Source organism: Malaclemys terrapin, chromosome 4, assembly GCF_027887155.1.
Source record: "Malaclemys terrapin pileata isolate rMalTer1 chromosome 4, rMalTer1.hap1, whole genome shotgun sequence".
Classification (NCBI taxonomy): domain Eukaryota; kingdom Metazoa; phylum Chordata; order Testudines; family Emydidae; genus Malaclemys; species Malaclemys terrapin.
In genome coordinates this window covers 96,559,569-96,578,162 of record NC_071508.1, presented here as the reverse complement: position 1 = coordinate 96,578,162, position 18,594 = coordinate 96,559,569, and the positions used below count along the sequence as shown (strand labels likewise).

At 39.7% G+C, this 18,594-nt stretch overlaps 1 protein-coding gene across 17 annotated transcripts in view; it reads left to right on the top strand.

The window, feature by feature from the left end:
• The first annotated feature begins 2,212 nt into the window (after positions 1-2,212).
• The window catches only part of RYR3 (ryanodine receptor 3), a 551,551-nt gene continuing 535,169 nt past the window's right edge, over positions 2,213-18,594 (top strand). For all 17 annotated transcript variants that reach the window (XM_054027214.1, XM_054027212.1, XM_054027213.1 and 14 more), the window contains exons 1-2: positions 2,213-2,250; positions 4,989-5,283. In XM_054027214.1, the coding sequence (XP_053883189.1) occupies positions 5,137-5,283 (147 nt within the window). In that variant the 5' untranslated portion in view covers positions 2,213-2,250; positions 4,989-5,136. The remainder of the gene's footprint in view (positions 2,251-4,988; positions 5,284-18,594) is intronic.

Here is an 18,594-nt window from a genome sequence, read left to right as displayed (position 1 = left end):
ACTGATGTCCAAGGCATTCTTTTCTGCCATCTATGGGAGATCATAACTCTCAGTAGGAGTTGAACATGAATTCGTTGCTAGAAATGGGAAGAAAAATGGTAGATGGTTTTCATAATGCTACTGTACAGGTTGGAGATGGGAGCAGGATACAGACAGCGGCATATTATCGCCTAGGCTGACAAGGCCTAGGCCTAGGGTGGCAAATATGCAAGGGCAGCAAATTTGAGCACCCACGGAGAAGCTCCCCTGCTCCAGCTCAACTCCTCCGTGAGTGCGCTGCCACGTCCTGTTTCTCTCCCCTCCCTCCCAGTGCTTGCATTGCAAAACAGCTGTTTCATGGGGGAGGAGGGGGAACGCGGCGTGTTGGGGGAAGAGGCGGGGCCAGGGCGGGGATTTGGGGAAGGAATCCAATAGGGACAGGGAGGGGGCGGAGTTGGGGTGGGACTTTGTGGGAGGGGTTGGAATGGGGACAGGAAAAGGGTTGCGTCGGGGCGGGGCCAGGGGCGGGCCGGGCTGCAATTATTTCAGGGCCTAGGGGCAGCAAAATCATTAATCTGCCACTGGATACAGAGGAATATAGCCCAAAGAAAGATTAACTATTGCAGAGCAATTCTGGTTTATAGATTTGAATATCAGAAAGGACCATTGTGATCATCTGATCTCCTACATAATACAGGCCATAGGACGTCTCCAGTGCTTAATTTATTATGAAAGAGATGCCGGGGCTCAAGCAATTTTTTACTTTCATAACAGATGCGACAAGCCTGAAGTGCTGGGGTTCAGCCCTGGCACAAAGTAAGCACTGGACTTTCCCAATATAGAGCAGATCTTTTAGAAAAACATCCCATCTTGATTTAAAAATAGTCAGTAATGGGGAATCCACCACAACCCTAGGTAAATTGTACCAGTGTCCAGTTACCCTCATTGTTAAAAATGTGCACCTTATTTCAAGTTTGAATTTGTCTGGCTTCAACTTCCAGTCATTGGAACTTGTTAACCTTAGTCTGCCAGATTGAAGAACTCCTTGTCAATTTTTTGTTGCCCATGTAGATATGTACATGCTGTAATCAAGTCACTCCTTAACCTTCCCTTTCTTAAGCTAAACAGATTGAATTCCTTGAGTCTGGTGAACATGCCTCAGAGTGATAATCTTTTAATCATTACTGTGGCTCTTAAGTTTATCAACTTCCTATGAGTCCCATAAATGCATTTTGACTTAAAAATTGAAACAATTGACTCTTGGTGACCAGCAGAGTGAAATCCTATTGATGACATTCATCCCAGTGCAGACTGCCTTTAAACCCTACTTAGAACTCACCTTAAAGGCTTTAGGGAGGTCTTTAAGTGTTTGGTGTGGTTTTTTGGTGGCCTTCTGAACTGGTGTGTGTTTCATTCTTACAACTGTAAGAGCACAATTAAACAGAACACATGCACCCCAAGGCATTGCAGACAGCCTTTTCATTTGTATGAGAAAATCAGTTACGTATTTCCAGTCTCTTACTCACTGTTTTAGAAAGAAGGTCAAATGTTAAATCCTATATAGTACGCAAGAGCTTTCCTGGGAAGAGACTAATGGAACCAGCTATTATCCAAAGTGTGTTGTGACTCAGTTTTTGAGCTACGATTATTACAGAGACAAACAGTGTGGCACTACCCACCCGAAGCTGACACACTTCTGAAAGTGCCAACATATGCATGCATGTGCACACACTCATACCAATGAGCTTTGTGAATATATTTTAGAAATCTTCTGATCTCTTTGATTAGTCTAAACCAGCCTTGTAAAAAGCTAACACAAACAACTAAAAATTGTTTGGCTCCAGATATTTCCCAGTGGCCACAGCATGGACATTTAGTTTCTGTTGTCAAACTCTCCACACTACTGTTTCTCATTGCCAGGCTGGTGCCACTATAAAAATTCTGACTTATTGGTTGGCGGCAGCAGCAGTAAAGCCTGCCAAAAGCCAAGCTAGAAGCAAGAACTCATGTGAAGAGTCGTCATGAATCTCTTAGTAAAAGGCTAGAGCTAGATGTTGAACCATAAGCAGAGCTACGTGATAGCAGCATGTCTGTCCATCGTGATGACAGAAAGAAGGATTTATTTGGAAGATTTGTTTTTGCTTCTTATATTTTTTTGTGGAACCGAAGATTTTTATTTTGAATAATTTAAGATATCATAGTCTCTGCCAAGAACGGATTCAGCTGGAAGATGCACTAAGGGGAATGGCTCCAGTGAAGAAGCCCCCTAAGGTCAATTATTCAGAATCAGGATCATTGTGTATATTATGTTCACCCAGTTTGTGTCAACTGACTATAAATATGGCGCAATATGGTCAAAGTGTTTGCATTCCTAATGAAAGTAGTTATACTTCCTATACTTACTACTTTCCCTGAAATGCACACCTGGCCATTTCAGACTGAATTATTAAAACTGCACTGAACGGGAAGTAAATTGTTTTCAATTGCAGCTTCAATAAATCTGTAAAGCTGAACTGCAAGAAAAATTAGAATGCAGAAATTAAAAAATCAAAGGAATTGTGTTTTGTGTAAGTGAGACTTGTCTGATTAAGTGCAGCTCCATAAACTGCTAGATCTCAATCTCAGAGGAAAACCTGAAAAAATTGACAGCTTTGGCTTCTTAAGGAGACTATAAATTTCATTACACCATACCAACTGAATATATTTCTCATTAAACATGTAGACATAATACTAAGCAGAACAAAACTAAAGAATACAAGTACTGTACAGTGGTATTGCAGTTCATTTGTCAGTTTTAAAAACATGGATCTAACCAAAATATTTTGTTAATTGAGGCAGTAAATTGTTTCCCAAAATAATGTGTAGAGTACTTTGTAAAACTGAATGCCAGGCAAAGAAAAATTGACAGCCTTAACAAAAAATGAACAAACAAAACTGCTGATGGGAATTGATATTAGGCAGAATGTTAGTTCTTTGTGTGCTGGTTTAATGCTATGAGTTTCAGATCAAAGTAAGAGGATATTTAAAGTGAATGTATCTGTTGGTTTTAGAAGTAGAGCATGAAATTCTGGCCCATTGAAGTCAATGGCAAAACTCCCATTGATTTCAGTAGGGCTAGAATTGTACCCACTCTCTTTTTACAAAACAGAGATATATGCATGCTCGTGATGTCAATTAATTTCACGTGCCTAGTGGAATCTCTCAATGTAATTATCTGGAACCAAACTTTGGTACTGAACATCCCTGTATGCATAAAATGTTTGATATTTTGTTTTTGAAAATGCCCATAGTTTTCAAATGGGCCAGATTTAACTCAAGATTCCTGATGCTTTTGAAATGTGTGGGGTATTCCGAATCCAGATCAGATATTACTTCTGTAGCTGCAGTCCATTTTTATTTTAACAGATTTATCAACTGTCACTACTTTCAGGTGACCACTGAACTAGATGTTCTAAGCTAAACTAAAGTACAGTTTAAGAGCATGCATCATATAAATTTTGCAAAGTTTATTAGTCGGTTCTAGTTTAGGTACTTTTCATATGCAGTAGCATGTTGTATAGTATGTTTTACTATAAGACCCCACAGAAAACTTGCCCTAGCATAGCAAAAGTACACATGACTGTATGCCAATGTCAGTGTAAAAAGACGGATGAGAGAACACAGGACACAAGTCTCCCACCTGCTGCTGTCTTCTCAGAGGAACACAGAGTGGCCTGCTTTGATGTATTTGGGTATGGACGGTAGGCTCGCTCTTTTCATTGAATTTTCCCAAGGATATTTTGCTTCCCTAAGAAACCTTTTGGGAGTTCTGGAGAGGTCTCTCTTCTCATCTCCCCATTGTGCATTGAGATGGAACAATGGGAGGAGTGGGTCTCAACCCTCTTTCAAGTGTGGTTGAAACTGAATAACTGATTTCCAGAGCAACAAAAATATCAGCTATATTCGGCAACTGAATATTTTAAGAAGATATGACTGCAAGGGATCCAAGTCACCATTTTCATACTGTCAGAATTGGATAGGAACTAGGGCTGATTAGGGCTCCAGTTGTACCTGAGTACCTCCTCTTGCAGAGGCACTTGCCTGGCCAAGTCAGCACACGGCTTTTGAGTTACCTCTGCTCAGGCAAGTGCCTGCTCAATAGGAGCAGGAGACCAACTGTTTCTCCACAAAAACCCTGCTCTTCCTGGATACCCTTGAAGTTGTAAAGAGAGAGTGAGAGCAAACCCTTGAGGGACCTAGTCCTGAGGTTGGGGAAAGACAGATTGCTATCCAGGAACCCTCTTCCCTGGCTGGTTGCTACACTTCCTTGAATTAAGGACATAGAAGCCTTATGGTCAGTTTGGACCTGGTACACCTGAACACCCCAAACTTCGAGAAAGTGGTGTTCCAGTTTTATCCCACTCATTTCAGCATTTGCTATGGATGAAGTAACATATAATTGCTAAAGAGTTTTATTTGAGTTTCACTTTAACTTGGATTTAAAGTTATTTTAAGTTTTATTTTAACATAATTGTACCTTATTTTTTAACTGAAATATATATATGAGCCACTAATAACATGTTTCAAGTGCACTTTCACAGTGCTTCAGATGAAAACTTTGCAGTCCATAGCATGACTCCGACTGAAAGAGACAGCATTAACAATTACATGTAGTGGCGTTAGACCATTGAATCGTCTTGCCAATGAGACTCACAGCTGCTTATGCGGAGAAGCAATAAATAGAAGTTAATGTGAACAAGCTGAAAAATCCATTATTAAAATCAGCTCTCCTATGTGATCTGTATTCCCATCCTTTGATGTATAATCAGTAGGTCCAGAGTTGCTGAATTGGTTACGTTTACATGCAAAACTGTAGACCCTAATCTCTGAAAATGGAAGTGTGAGCTTTGCTTTTATTAACACTTCACCATTAACGCTGCTCTGGACAGACATTGATAAGGGATGGTGGGGGAGAACTACTGATGCATGGAATGTTTTCTGCAATACCTTAACAATAGGTTTTTCTCTAGGGGGCAAAGAGACAGAAAGAAAGAAAAGGAATTGCTTGCCGTGGAACTGGAGAAGCGGCGCAGTTGGTTCTGGCAGTGAGGGGGTTGACTGACAGTCTGCAGTGCAGTGGAGTTAGCTGGGCTCCCTATATGGCTGTGGATTAGCTATATGCTAATACTGATAGGAGAAGAGGAGCTGTACCGAGCACAGCAAGCTGCCAGTGGAGGCAATCAGAGTCTTAGCAGAGCTGACTCCTCAAGAGCCATGGCTGAAGGGGGTGAAGGAGGGGAAGATGAAATACAGTTCCTGCGAACTGTAAGTATCTGCTTTTCTGGGTCATGCAGTAAATTGTTTTACTGTGTCTTGTGTCTGTTCCTGCTATATTGCATTAAAAATGAAATGTTATTTCTGTGCTGGCTTTTCAAAGTGGGAGGCTTGATTTAGTCAGTAAAAATACAATGCTAGAATGTGAGCTGTAATAGCATTGGGCAACCTCAATGGGTTCTTCCTTAAATCTGCTCAATAGCTTGCCTAGTACCAGTTTGGTATAGGGAGATCTATTTCCGTTGTAATCCATCTGTGTTTGAAGCGTCCCCATCAACTTTGTACTTGGGTTTCTAAATTCTGCATGCCAAATATCTGACCTCTGAAACTTCTGTATAGGTTAGATTTCACTGACATTAACAGAAGCTTTGCAGATGGGAGAGCCCTGAAATGATGAATAAACCAGGCAAGAATGCCCCCTGGTAACCCTCTTCTAACACAAACACAGACAGCAACACACTTTTGTGAGGGGAGACACCAACAGATGTAGGGGTGGCAGCTCCAGAACTGTCCTGGGATATTTTCTCAGTTTAAAGGAGGTTTATTTTAAAAGGAAGGAGGATTTCTTTGGCTAGGAGGTGTTAATTAGTGAAATAGCCTGCACCCAATGTAATTTTCTATAAACAGCCCTCACACCATTCTTCCTTAAGGCTTTATACAAACCTACTGACAACCAATTTGGGCTTTTAAGCAAGCACTGTTCACACATTAAGTTTGCTAATGGTGGTGGGGGAGAGTCCTTTTTCTTAACTCCTTTTTTCACCCAATACTGATACTGTAGTATGTGTTAAAGTATAAATGGCAGGAGGAAAATCCTGTTGGTTCAAGTGTGTTCCCTCCTCCCACACCCTTATCACTCCTCATTCATTGCTGAAAATGTTTCAAGAACAGAGAATCCCCAGCATCGGTGATACAACTTTAAAAAGCTAAGATTCCAGACTAGACATGCTCACCACCCAAAATAGATGGTTGCCACACATCACTTCTGGGAGGGAGGTGGCGGCTGCCACTGCTTATGTAAACTGTTAGGTGTGATGAAGTGTCATTGGCACTTCATTGCCTGTGACAAGTTTATGAAAAAACAGATAATCTCACTGAAGATTAGTCTTTCCCCCTCCCCCGCACACTGCCCTCACACTCCACTGCCATTTGGAGAGGTGCCTCTTTCTCAAGATGTGCCTGATAGATACCTCAGCCTTGGGGAGAAGGTGCTCTCTTCCAACAATAAATCTTTGAGTGTCCTTCATCTTTCTAAGATGTTTCCTTCACAGAACACCCTTCCTCAATAACAACATGAAGAGCTTTGCCCCTGTGTAGTTGAGCTGCCTGCCATGTGAGATAGCAGTGACTGCTGCTGTGACCCTTTCTCGCTGTTCAGGGGGACTCTGTTGTGATCCTTTCCAGCTGAGACAGAATGAAGTGCTAAGCACATGGGGGTTGAGGGGAGGCTGTAGGAGGAGTGTTTCTTCTCCTTGCCACTAGAGAACATTATAGGGGAAGAAAGCTGCTCCTCTTCATTTGCCAGGACTGTGCTTACTCCTTTTGCAGTCCCAGGTTCTCCTTGCAGGGCACAAATGCAGCAGCTGCTGCTGTCTCCTCTCCACATAACTTGCTTCCCATTTGAGGAAGTGGGACTTGCTATTAGACCCTTTCCAGCCCTCGCCTACTGACAGGGAATGATATCATTTTATTAAGTACTCTGGTACTAGTGATGAGGGCCATAAAAACTTACGTTATTTACACCTTCTATTGCCTGAATATTATACTCATGCATGTACACAGTATAGCAATTCTTATTAACCTGTTCATTGCACTTTTTTTTTCTCTGTGGAATTGGATGGCCTATCGGAATCTTTCCCAGACCAAAACTCATTCACCTATTGAATGTTCCACAGACTTTCTTCAGAATAGAATCTTCTACTGAACACATCCATCTCAATCAGAAAATGGGCTATCATTTTTTGGACCTACAGTCTTTTTTTCTGAGTGCGTAGGAGCCCAGTGCGCTGGAGCCACTTTGCACTAGAAGTGTCTCCTTTAGGATGACATATAAAACAGAAGATCAAATCACGTGTGAGCCTTAAATATCGTATGGCATTTAAAGAGCAGCTGTTTTAACCCTGTTGGTCTAGCAAAATTCCGTTTTGCTTTCGTAAAGCAGAATCCCCCATGTTTTCATTTGATATGGTGTTCTTCACTTCCAGACAATCTATTCTGTAGTTTAGCTGTGTTATCATTTTTTAAGACTACAACCTTCGCACATAGAAGTGGCTTCATTTCAATAATGGGTGAAGTGATATCTGTATTCATTTCTAAAATTTGTCCACTTTTTTTCATATATATTATTCCTGCCCCAAAGAGCTTGCAGTCTTTTTGTTCTATGAGTGTGTATTCAGTGCCTAGCTGATTGGGGCCTTTAAGTGCTACTGTGATGTGAATAACAGAAATAAATAATTAGACTTACTAATTTAACAATAACTCTTCATTCCCACCCCCCACCCCATCCCCGCTATTATCGAAACATTTTGAAGATGGACTATACATTCAGGATGAAGATATATTTTCCTCTTGGTCTGTACAGTTACATAGTTGCTACAATCTTCATCTTTTGAGCTTTATTTAGTGTTGCCTTTGATAATATTTGGAATTGCTTCTTTAAATTAGTCTTCAGCTAATGACATCTGCCCTAACCTTTATTCAGGAGACACAGTAATTTTGTGTGTGTGTGACGTCTGAAGGAAGCAAGCAAAACAAACATCTGATACGTAACAAGTGTATCTCACAATCTACCACTGTCCTTCAAAGCCCTTCCCCCATACCCTTTTGTTTGTAACATACCACAGGAAGGGGTAACAGATTATAACCACACGTGTGTGTAAAGCAACATGCGCTTCTGTGAAACTGTGTATAAATAATGTGAAACAGCGTAATTTATCATTATTACGTGTTGAAAGGGTTGGAAAGATCTCACCGTTGGCCAGTGTGGATTGGTGAGTGAGAGACACTCTCAATCAAGTCTATCCTCAGCACTGATTTTACTGCTGTGATTGAGATTGCCAGTGACTCTTAGCCATTCTATTTTTTTTCTAAACTTATTTCTCACTTTTCCAAACCAACCAAATATGAGGTAATGTGTTGAATCAGACAGCATTTATGTTGCTCCATTGAAAATACTCGCATAATAATTTTGTAATGGGGGACTGATGAAGGAAACAAAATGAAAGTAGTTATACTCACATTTAGTGAGTGTAGGCCACACTAATTTTCCAGGTCACAGTCAATGGTGTTGGAGGGTAAGATTGATAAGTGAGTCTATGGTACATTAATATACAATACATTAGCATTTTGCTGGACCTCATCCCACTAGACATAATTTCCATTCCCCATCCAAATGAATCACAGGTGGATCGCAACACAAATTAGTGATTCTTCTTTCCCAAGTGTAGTGACTTTGACTTGCTTTCCATAGATCCTTACAGTGTGTGTATATGCATACACACCTTTTTCCCTTAAACTTATTATAAATTCTAGCTATGGACAGAGAACAATGACCCTAACAATATTTTTTTAATTGTGTATTCTGCTCCTGACTTCAGGTTGCTGTTGTCCTCCAACTCCCCTTATGGCTTCTCTCACTGATACAATTGCAGAAGTGTGCAGAAAAAATGCACCAGAATACAACCATTACATAAGAATGTATGGGTAGGAGAATTAAATTGCTCCATCTAATGTACTGTGAGTGCAGCAGTCTTCTATTTGTAAAAAGAAGGTATGGAGGATAATTTTTTTAAAGGGTTTCACTCAGCGACCTAGGCGGAACACTTAGGGCTGATTTTTTTTAGAAGTTTACTCAGGTATGTGTTGTACACATTTACATAGCCAGTTGCACATAGTTGAAGTAATTGTGCACAATAGTGATCTCTCATGTATCTCACTAATTATTTGGATGTACAATTACAGCTCACAGTCAAGATCATTGCACATTTACCCACCTAAACTCTTTAATATCAAGTGCTAGATTTCCATTGTGTGTGTGCGGAAAGGGAGATGGGCATGAGTATCCGAATTAGTTGTAAGAAATTGATATCTAGAATCAATGTACTGTACTTTAGACAGTCTCTAACTCTTGGTATTAGCCAGGGTTGTTTATTAGAAAAACTAACCATAGCTTTAAAGAGTATACTGTAGCATTACACTTTGCTCCTGATTAATGTTGTGTAAAGACAGTTCTTTCCGGATAAGCCTAGCAGATGTAGTCTTATCAGATCTGCATCCCTGGTGATACTGCAGTGTAAGTATGAAACATTAAAACAATCCATCTGCCACACAGCCGCTTAATATCTTATATTCCATACTAATTATTATGTTCACTCCTGCATGCTGGTCTCCATTTTCAAATATTTAACACCGATCTGAGAGGCTTGATTCACCATATGACAGAGTGGCTGCTCATACTTTGCTAACCAGTTTGATATCTCTAAGCAGGGATGTAACTAGGAATTTCAGAAGTGTTCGAGTACTAGGGAGAGGTCTTGGACAACAGTCAGTCTCATAACTGAAGATTTCAGCAAGCTCAGGGTGACCAGACAACAAGTGTGAAAAATCGGGACGGGGTTGGGGGGTCATAGTAGGCTATATAAGAAAAAGACCCAAAAATCGGGACTGTCCCTATAAAATCGGGACATCTGGTCACCCTAAAAAGCTGCACCCGGAAGTTACAGACAAAGGGCTACAAGAGTGCCCCCTCCAACTCTCAGCATCCACCCCAACAAAACTCCTATGCCAGGCCTATTGAGGGTGGGGAGGAGTGTAGGACCAAATTAAGTGGAATTCTCCCACAGCTCCTTTAGCTCCTGTATAGCCTTTTTATGCTGCTAGAGAAAGGGCTAGAATTGGCTCCCCCATATTCTCTCTGAATTAACATGGGCATTATGTCTCTTGCCACCTAACTGTATTGTTTTGCATCAAACTAACCAACCATAAGTGGATTGCTTAGTCTGAGAAGAAACATAGGGGAAAAATTAACTCAAAAATGTAAGACAAAATTGCCTTAAGAACTGGTATGGACAAAATTTTACATGTAGTATTTTTCCATCTCTCCTCCACTTTGCACTTCTAAATTTCCCCTTGCTTTTCTTGTTCCCACAGTTTTTAACAATTGTACAAATTACCCTTTTCCTCTGTAGAGTTTTTTTTATATATAAAATAACAGAATATAAAGTCCAACTCTTCTGTCTTCCATTGAGTGTTAGAAAACACCAGAAATAAAGTCTAACTTTAAAGATACTCCATCAGTATACACTACTGTACCTCCAACCCAGCCACTTTCTCGTCTTCTTTCCCCTCCCTTTGGTTTCTACTACACAAACAACACCCAGTTGTATCTGCTTCTTGGCACCAAGCTACTCAACCTCCCCCACATCCCTCCCTCCAAATAGTATTGCTCCAGCTGCTCCTATTTCTGCCCACCCATTGAGTTACCTCACCCAAAATCCTACTCCTAAAATCTTCTAATCTCGTCATCAAAAGGAGATTTCCAACTGCATCAGCTGTGCTGATCAGCAGCCAAGAAATTGATGACTCATACTGATTCATTGGTATGGAAAAATGTCCTTGCATCAGGACTACATCCTTTTATGGGCAGGAGGATGGTTATGACAAATGACTGACTTCACCAGGGCTGATATTGCACAGCATGTACCCTATTGCAATGTCAGTGATGCTTCTGATGGAATCTGAGGTGACAAGGTAGGAATTTTTTGTAATATTTTTATGAATCCTGTATGTGCCTCAGTTTCCCCTATGTGGTGCATTGTTACCTAGAGGGGTGGGAAAGGACTGGTTGTTCTCAGGGCAGGGTGAGAGAAATAGGTGTGGGTGTTGCCTAGGTGTCAGGGCCTTAGTCTCCATATCAGTGGAGCATCTGAGAAGACAATGGCAAATTCAATTGCCAGGAAATTGACACCTAGCAACCAATGACCCAGAGGGATATGGGCTTCTCCTTAGAAGCTGAACAACTATCCCCAGCTCAAGATTCAAGGACTGGAGAGGTATGAGGTGGGTGATAAGAGCTGGCTGCTGGAAGGAGTTGGGGAATCTCCCCTGGAATCTGACAAAAGAGGTCAGACCAAGACAACGCTTGAACCAAGGGGTTCACTACCTCTTGGCTGGGCTTGAGGCTAACCTGAATGCACTATGCTTTAGCCTTCAGCTCCCTATACTATCCTAAGGATTTCCTAAGCTGTATTCCAGTTAATGAATAAAACCTAGAGTTTTGTGACCGTGTCACTGGAAATGCTTGGTGAGGTGCATTAATCCCTGAAGAGCGTACAAATCTCTATCAGTTGGACTTGCTGAACGGAGCTCACTGTGTGAAGCAGGAGTTCTGAAGGCCCAGAGGTCCAGTCTAAGGAGGCAGTGAAGCCACATGACTTACCCTGCAGGAAGAGTGAGACCCCTGGGGGCTGGCACACTGTAGGGATTTCTCTTAGACACTGTTCCAAAGCTGGAGCAATAGCATCAATCCTGTGGAATTGAAACATCCAGTCAGCTCTTCTGCTACTAGTTAAAATTCTTCTCAAGGCATTGGATACCTGAGTATCATCCCTCTCAAACTGTGTAAAGCCCCCCATTTCTAGCCTGGGAGAACCCTGAAATATCAGCCTTCAGAGTTGTTAAATTCTTACATATAGAAAATTGTCACTGCTCCAGGGTTGAATTGTATCAATCCAGACAGCGGTAATATTGGGCTCCAGGCAGGTTTAATTCTTTGAGGAAATTTCACAATGGGGTTGGGGGGAAAAAGGAGGAAACCTTTCAGTTTGATGTGATTTAATAAGAGGGCAGCAGTTCGAAGCTGGTTAATGGTTTGGAAATAGAACTGGGCAGTGTTTTTTTTTTTTTTAAACGTTTGAAATGTTTGTTTGGCCCAAACAATTTTTCTCTCAGCAAGAAGTAAAAAAAACAGTTTCAGTTTAAAACTAATTGGATTTTTTAGTTTGGCCTATGAACCAAAAAAAATCAATTATTTGCTCAGCTGTATTTGAAATGTTATAATTCATCTTGAGGAAAGATAGATTAGTGGGCAGAAACCAAGTGAGGCAGTCTTACTTAGACTGTAAACTCTTTGGGTCTAGTCTGTCTTTCTGTTGTGTGTTTGTTTGTACAGCACCTAGCACAATGGGATGCTGGTCCACGACTGGGGCTCCCAGGCACAATGGTACTACCAACAACAACAAAAAACAACTGTAGTCATAGAATATAACATGGATCTCCCCTCTACATGTGTGGTGTATGTGTATGCAAATAGGGTTGCTGTTGTCCACTCCTAAACAAATGCTATAAATACAAGAAATCAGGACTATAGGTTCTTTCAGAGTTTAGAAGTCACTTTCTCTACATACATATTTCAATTAAGACTCACATGTAAGAATGAATAAGAAATGAAATTCACTATTCAACCTTAACTTGATCACTTAACATTACTGTTTCTCATCGTATTGAACTTTAGTTAATGATTGAGAACCATACACAAGAGCTTTATTTCCTCTCCCTCCTCCCCCAGGAAATTTATTCAGTTTTAAGACAGGTGCTCTACTGATTCTAGGGTCATAAAGGAAAATCCTCCCACTCACCCCACAGCAGTGTACAGTCAATGTATTATTTCAATGTTCCACTTTCTACTGAGGTATCAGGTATGGTTCATGGGCAGAGAATCTGATATTGTAGTTGATGTATTGATGATCTGAAATAGTAAATCTTGCACAGCACCTAATTGTAGAATAATTGGTTTCCAAGGACCCTAGGAATCATTGTATTAAAGAATAAACATAGATGCCATTTAACAGAACTTCAAGTAGGTAGTTAAAACATGTCCTGTTTCATAGACAAGTTGCTTAATATTTAGCAAAGTTGTAAGGAATCATCCTAAAAATAACTTAATTAAACAAAAACTCACTTAGATGTTATACTATATCAATAGCAGGGAAAAGTAAAAATAGAACTGTATGAACTTATTAATCAGTTTAATAATTTCAATTAAGAAAATGAAATTTCACCAATTTTCAAATTGTTGGGGGTTTTTTTGCATTTTGAAAAAAAATCAAACATTTCTATTTAATTTGGAAAAGAATTATTCTTCATTTTTACAGTAGAAATATTTGTAATAAAAATAATATAAAGTGAGCACTATAGACTTTGTATTCTGGGTTGTAACTCAAGTAAATATATTTGAAAATATAGAAAAACATCCAAAATATTTAATAAATTTCAATTGGGATTCTATTGTTTAACAGTGTGATTGATTAAAAGGCAATTATTTTTTTTCAGTTAATCGCGTGAGTTAACTGCACAACCCTACTAATTACATATGAGCATTTGTGACAACGCGGTTCTGGCGGAACCCAACTGAGAGTGCCAACTCAGGACAAATTGCTCAAACAGGGCAGTTACAGCCCAAGGCTGGGGTTTTTTCCACCTCTAAGGCAAACCAAACCAGCCAGACTAAGAGGACTTCGGTCTCACCCCACTGGCTAACCGCAAGTCTCACAAGCAATCTCCTTAGACACTCCAGTTTCCCAGTATTACCACCAGTGCCACTCGTTATGGGGACAAATGGTTATGAAAACCAATACCCAAGTAAAATAAAAAGGGTCTCCTGATCCCAAAGGACCAAGCCAGACCCAGGTCAATATACAAATCAGATCTTACCCACAAATCACGGTGTTGCCAATCCTTTAGAATCGAAAATCTAAAGGTTTATTCATAAAAGGAAAAAGATAGAGATGAGAGTTAGAATTGATTAAATGGATTCAATTACATACAGTAATGGCAAAGTTCTTGGTTCAGGCTTGCAGCAGCGATAGAATAAACTGCAGGTTCAAATCAAGTCTCTGGAATACATCCCCCGCTGGGATGGGTCCTCAGTCCTTTGTTCAAAGCTTCAGCTTGTAGCAAAGTTCCTCCAGAGGTATGAAGCAGGATTGAAGACAAGATGGAGATGAGGCATCAGCCTTATATAGTCTTTTCCAGGTGTAAGAACACCTCTTTGTCCTTACTGTGGAAAATTACAGCAAAATGGAGTCTGGAGTCACATGGGCAAGTTCCTGCATACTTTGCTGAGTCTCAAGGCATATTTGCCTTCTCTCAATGGGTCCATTGTATAGCTGATGGTCCTTAATGGGCCATCAAGCAGGCTAGGCAGAGCTAACACCAGTTTGTCTGGGATGTCACCCAGCAGCATAGCATAAGTTTGAAATACAGACAGTATAGAGCCAATATTCATAACTTCAACTACAAAATTGATACACACATATAGACAGCATAATCGTAACCAGTAAACCATAACCTTGTCTTAGACACCCCATTTGACCCCCTTTATACAAGATTTGCGTGCCACTACAGGACCTTGGTTGCAACAATGATCTATGTGGTCCCAGATTATATCAATAATGTCACAGCATTAGCCACAATTGGGATATTGTTCTAAATCCATATTCAGATTTTGAATGTTTCAAAATTCAGGGGGTGTTTGAATGTAGTTTTGGTTTTGACTCATCACTGAAGTGCTTTTCAAAAAATATTTTGTACTTCTTTTAAAGGTGCTTTAATATAGATTTACAATAGACCATGATTCCAGTTCTTCCTGTGAAGGAAATGGAGCAACATCACACAGAAGTTCATTGTGTTGAAATCTACATAATGATCACTAAAACCAAAATCCAAAGACTCTACACTTTCTCCCCTCCTTTACCCCACCCCTCCCCCTGATAGCCTGCCTGGTATCAGGAAGAATTTTTCTTTTTGCCAGTAAACAATTTTGTATTCAATGGCAACTTTTGCTTTCCTCCTAACCTTCCAGTATTGACCTCTGCAGGACACTGCACTTGATGAATCAGTGATGTGATGCATATTTGCAAGTCTACTCCAATTGGGTCAGTCTGTATCAGGTAAAACAAAAAACAAAAAAAAACCAAGGCTACCTAGCCTCAAGTGAAGCTTTAGTCCTCCTTTCCCCCCATTTTAGACTTTCAATAATCTAACATTTTAAATCTGTATATAAAATATTATGAATCTAATATATCCCTCAGGATGAAATAAGAGGATTGTCTATAGCCGTGCTTTAAGATTCGGTTCCCGATGGAGGAAGCAACTATTCACCATCCAGTGTGTACAGTTTCTAGCCTGATCAATGGGCAACAAGTTTGACAGGTAACTTGACAAACCCACTGTAGAAAAAGCGCAAGGACATGAGCAAAGTTTTAAATTTATAAATAAGATGATATTTACAGTAATTGTTTCAACCAGACCAAGCTCAGGTCATTCTCCCCTCTGTAGGGCCACCTTTAGCTACTAACTTAGTCACAAGTCCTATTGATTGAAATAGAAGTTTTGAGCAATAAATACTGACTTAGGACTCTTAGAATGAAATTTCCTCCCCTCCCCCTGTGCAGAGAGGTGTATGCATTACTTATGTCCCACCCTCTGCACAGGGGTGATTTTCACCCTGAGCAAACAATGAGAGCTTGTCTGTGACATTCCTACAATTTCATCGAAGGCATCAAGTGGATTGCGTGATCTCAGTGCTTCTCACTAATCCCCTGCCATGTTAACTGGGTATGATTCATATTGAAACCCAGCTGTGAATATTGCCTCCTGCTCAGTTCCCATGACAGTGCTATGGCCATATGTCCAAATGCTGCCAAGTGCATTGGGAACAGACTCAAAAAAAAAAAAAAAAAAAAAAAAAAAAGAGGGGGTGGTGAGGGAAGACTTACGGTGTGGGATAATAAAACCTGACATGGATTATAAATAAATGCATTAAAATCAAGGACAGGACACAATTTAAAGGTTATGGACCACCCTCCACTCTCATTTCTATACCCTGATATAAAACATGGATATTCCCAAATGGCACTGGATAATGATGGAAGTCTCTTGTCAAGACTTACCATAGATACTAAAAGGGTGGCCCAATTTAAAAAGAATTACAAAGCCAAATGCTCTTTGAAAGAGGCATAAGTACAAGAAACAATGATAGTAGGGCAACTGTAGCCTAACCACTATTTGGTCTTATCTGGCACAAAGAATGCTAAGCCCTATCATATTATCCCTCTCTAGCTCTGTTAGACTCTTATTTGCTTAGATAACTATGTAAAAAAGCCACCAGGCAAATGTCCATTTCCTTATGCTTTTATTAACTAGTTCTGTTGAAACATATTTGGAAGACACAGGTTTATTTAAACCCAACAGCAGCTTAACCTACTTAGAAAAACCTTAAAAATTAAGAAGTACAGCATAAGGGTTCAGCAAGAGTTTGAGCATTTTGTATAAGGTACTGCGCATCCTCAACTCACATTGATTTCATAGGCTACAGTGACATAGTTGCTTATTAGTATCTGGCTACACGTTTCTTTAACTCCTGTGTGCAAATAACTGTAGCAGAAGTTTGAGCAAGTATGCAACTGTAACATAAGTCTTGCTGAAAACACCAGCAATTTTCTTTTTAAATGCTCTTCTTCAAGCAATGAAAGGTCTTTTATTAAGTAAACCACTTTTGCATACTATAAATATCATAACTTGAATCCAACAAAATTGGCATCAAGATGTGTTGCAAAACTGTAAACACAATCTAAGTTTGTCTTCTCTTTTGTATGTTGGGGATGTAATTGAACTCTCCTTGGATGATATTACATTACATTTTGACACACCACACACAAGCAATTATTTTGTCTAATACATATAAACACACTTTGGTCAGAGGAAACTATTAAATACTAAATTGCAATGTTCAAATTAAAATGTAAACCAAGACTATTTAAAAAACAAAAGGAAACCATGACAGTTAAGGACATAGTGTAAATTGTCACTTTGAGTGTCATAGTGGCTTTTTCGCTCTCAAATTTAAGTAGCTTTAAAATTTGCTTCCCTTATTAGATTTAATTTTTGTTGAATTGAACATTGTCAGAAAATCCTGCAGTTGGAAAATGACCGACATTTTGCTTCTAGTTTTTTTTTTACTTACTTTTGTAGCAGTCCTGATTCCTTTTAAAAAAAAATAATTTTGATACAGCTGGCTTTTTACATTACTGGATGATGCTTGCATTCATGATGGGAAGAGATTGAATGGTCACAGAGAAATTTTTAAAAGTTGGAAGGAAAGGGAGGAAGCTTCTTGAAGTATTCATGGTTTTGCGAATAGAACACATTTACCCAATTTCTTGTAAAGTGAAATAAAGATCTTAAAGAACATCTTGAAAGTATTAGTTTTTGCCATAATTGTAGAGAGTGATGACTACTATTTAATGCATCACTATCAAAGAATAACTCCATGTAAAATGCACTTTTTCACAGAGTATTGAGTGCAGTCTCCTTCATGGAAAATGTATATTAAAATTTGCTGCTAGAGAGTCTGGTAATAGTTTAGTATATAGACCAAACAGGGATACTAGATTGTTGGTATAAAAAGGAATAATTTTTGAATGTGTGAAGTAGAGTTTATATATTAGGCATGTTAAAGAAGTTAGAGGAGTGTGACAGTTTTTATGCAGGTGGATAGTGAGTCTTTGGTACTTGCCAATGGAGTGGAATGATTCTCTCTGATGGAAAGGTCTGAAGTTTGACCAGCTGCTTAGTATTTGTGTTCATCCTCTCAGTATGAAGTGTGTGTTGTTTAAAATGACTACACAGATTAATCTGCAAACAGAGTTGCAAAACTCTTGCTGACCAGATGTTGGAACCCTGCAGGGAATTGCCCACCAATTATAGTTGACTCACTGAAACAGGTGTGGCTCATTAGACTTCATCCTTGGAATAAGGGATGAGTGAATAGCTCTCTGGTAGAGGGGCTGGTATGAAACAAATGCTCTCTGGAAGCAGCCAAACCAGTGGACAAGCCTTAGGCTGTGTTCATGTAGTGTTATTTTGGAATTATGTTTTGTTAGTAAAGTCAGATGTAAGAATGGGAGGTTTGTGTTTGTGGCCTTTTTTTAAAAAAAAAGCCCTTTTGGGAGGCAAGTGGGGACTGCTGAGCTACTCTACCTGGATACCCAACAAAAGATTCCGCAATGCTGTTCTATGTACCAACTGCAGTCTGATATACACTGTTTGCAATATTAGTGAAATGCAATAATCAGCAAATTGAATGGAGGACTAGCAGCAGGAAGTATTTTTCTGGTTCAAGTTGTAGCCTTTACATTGCAACAAGGGATTGGCCAGGCTTATTTAACTACATGGGGAAAAGGTAAGAGCATAGCCTTATGCCAGTATAAAAATGCCAGATTTGAAATATTAAAATGTGAAGTT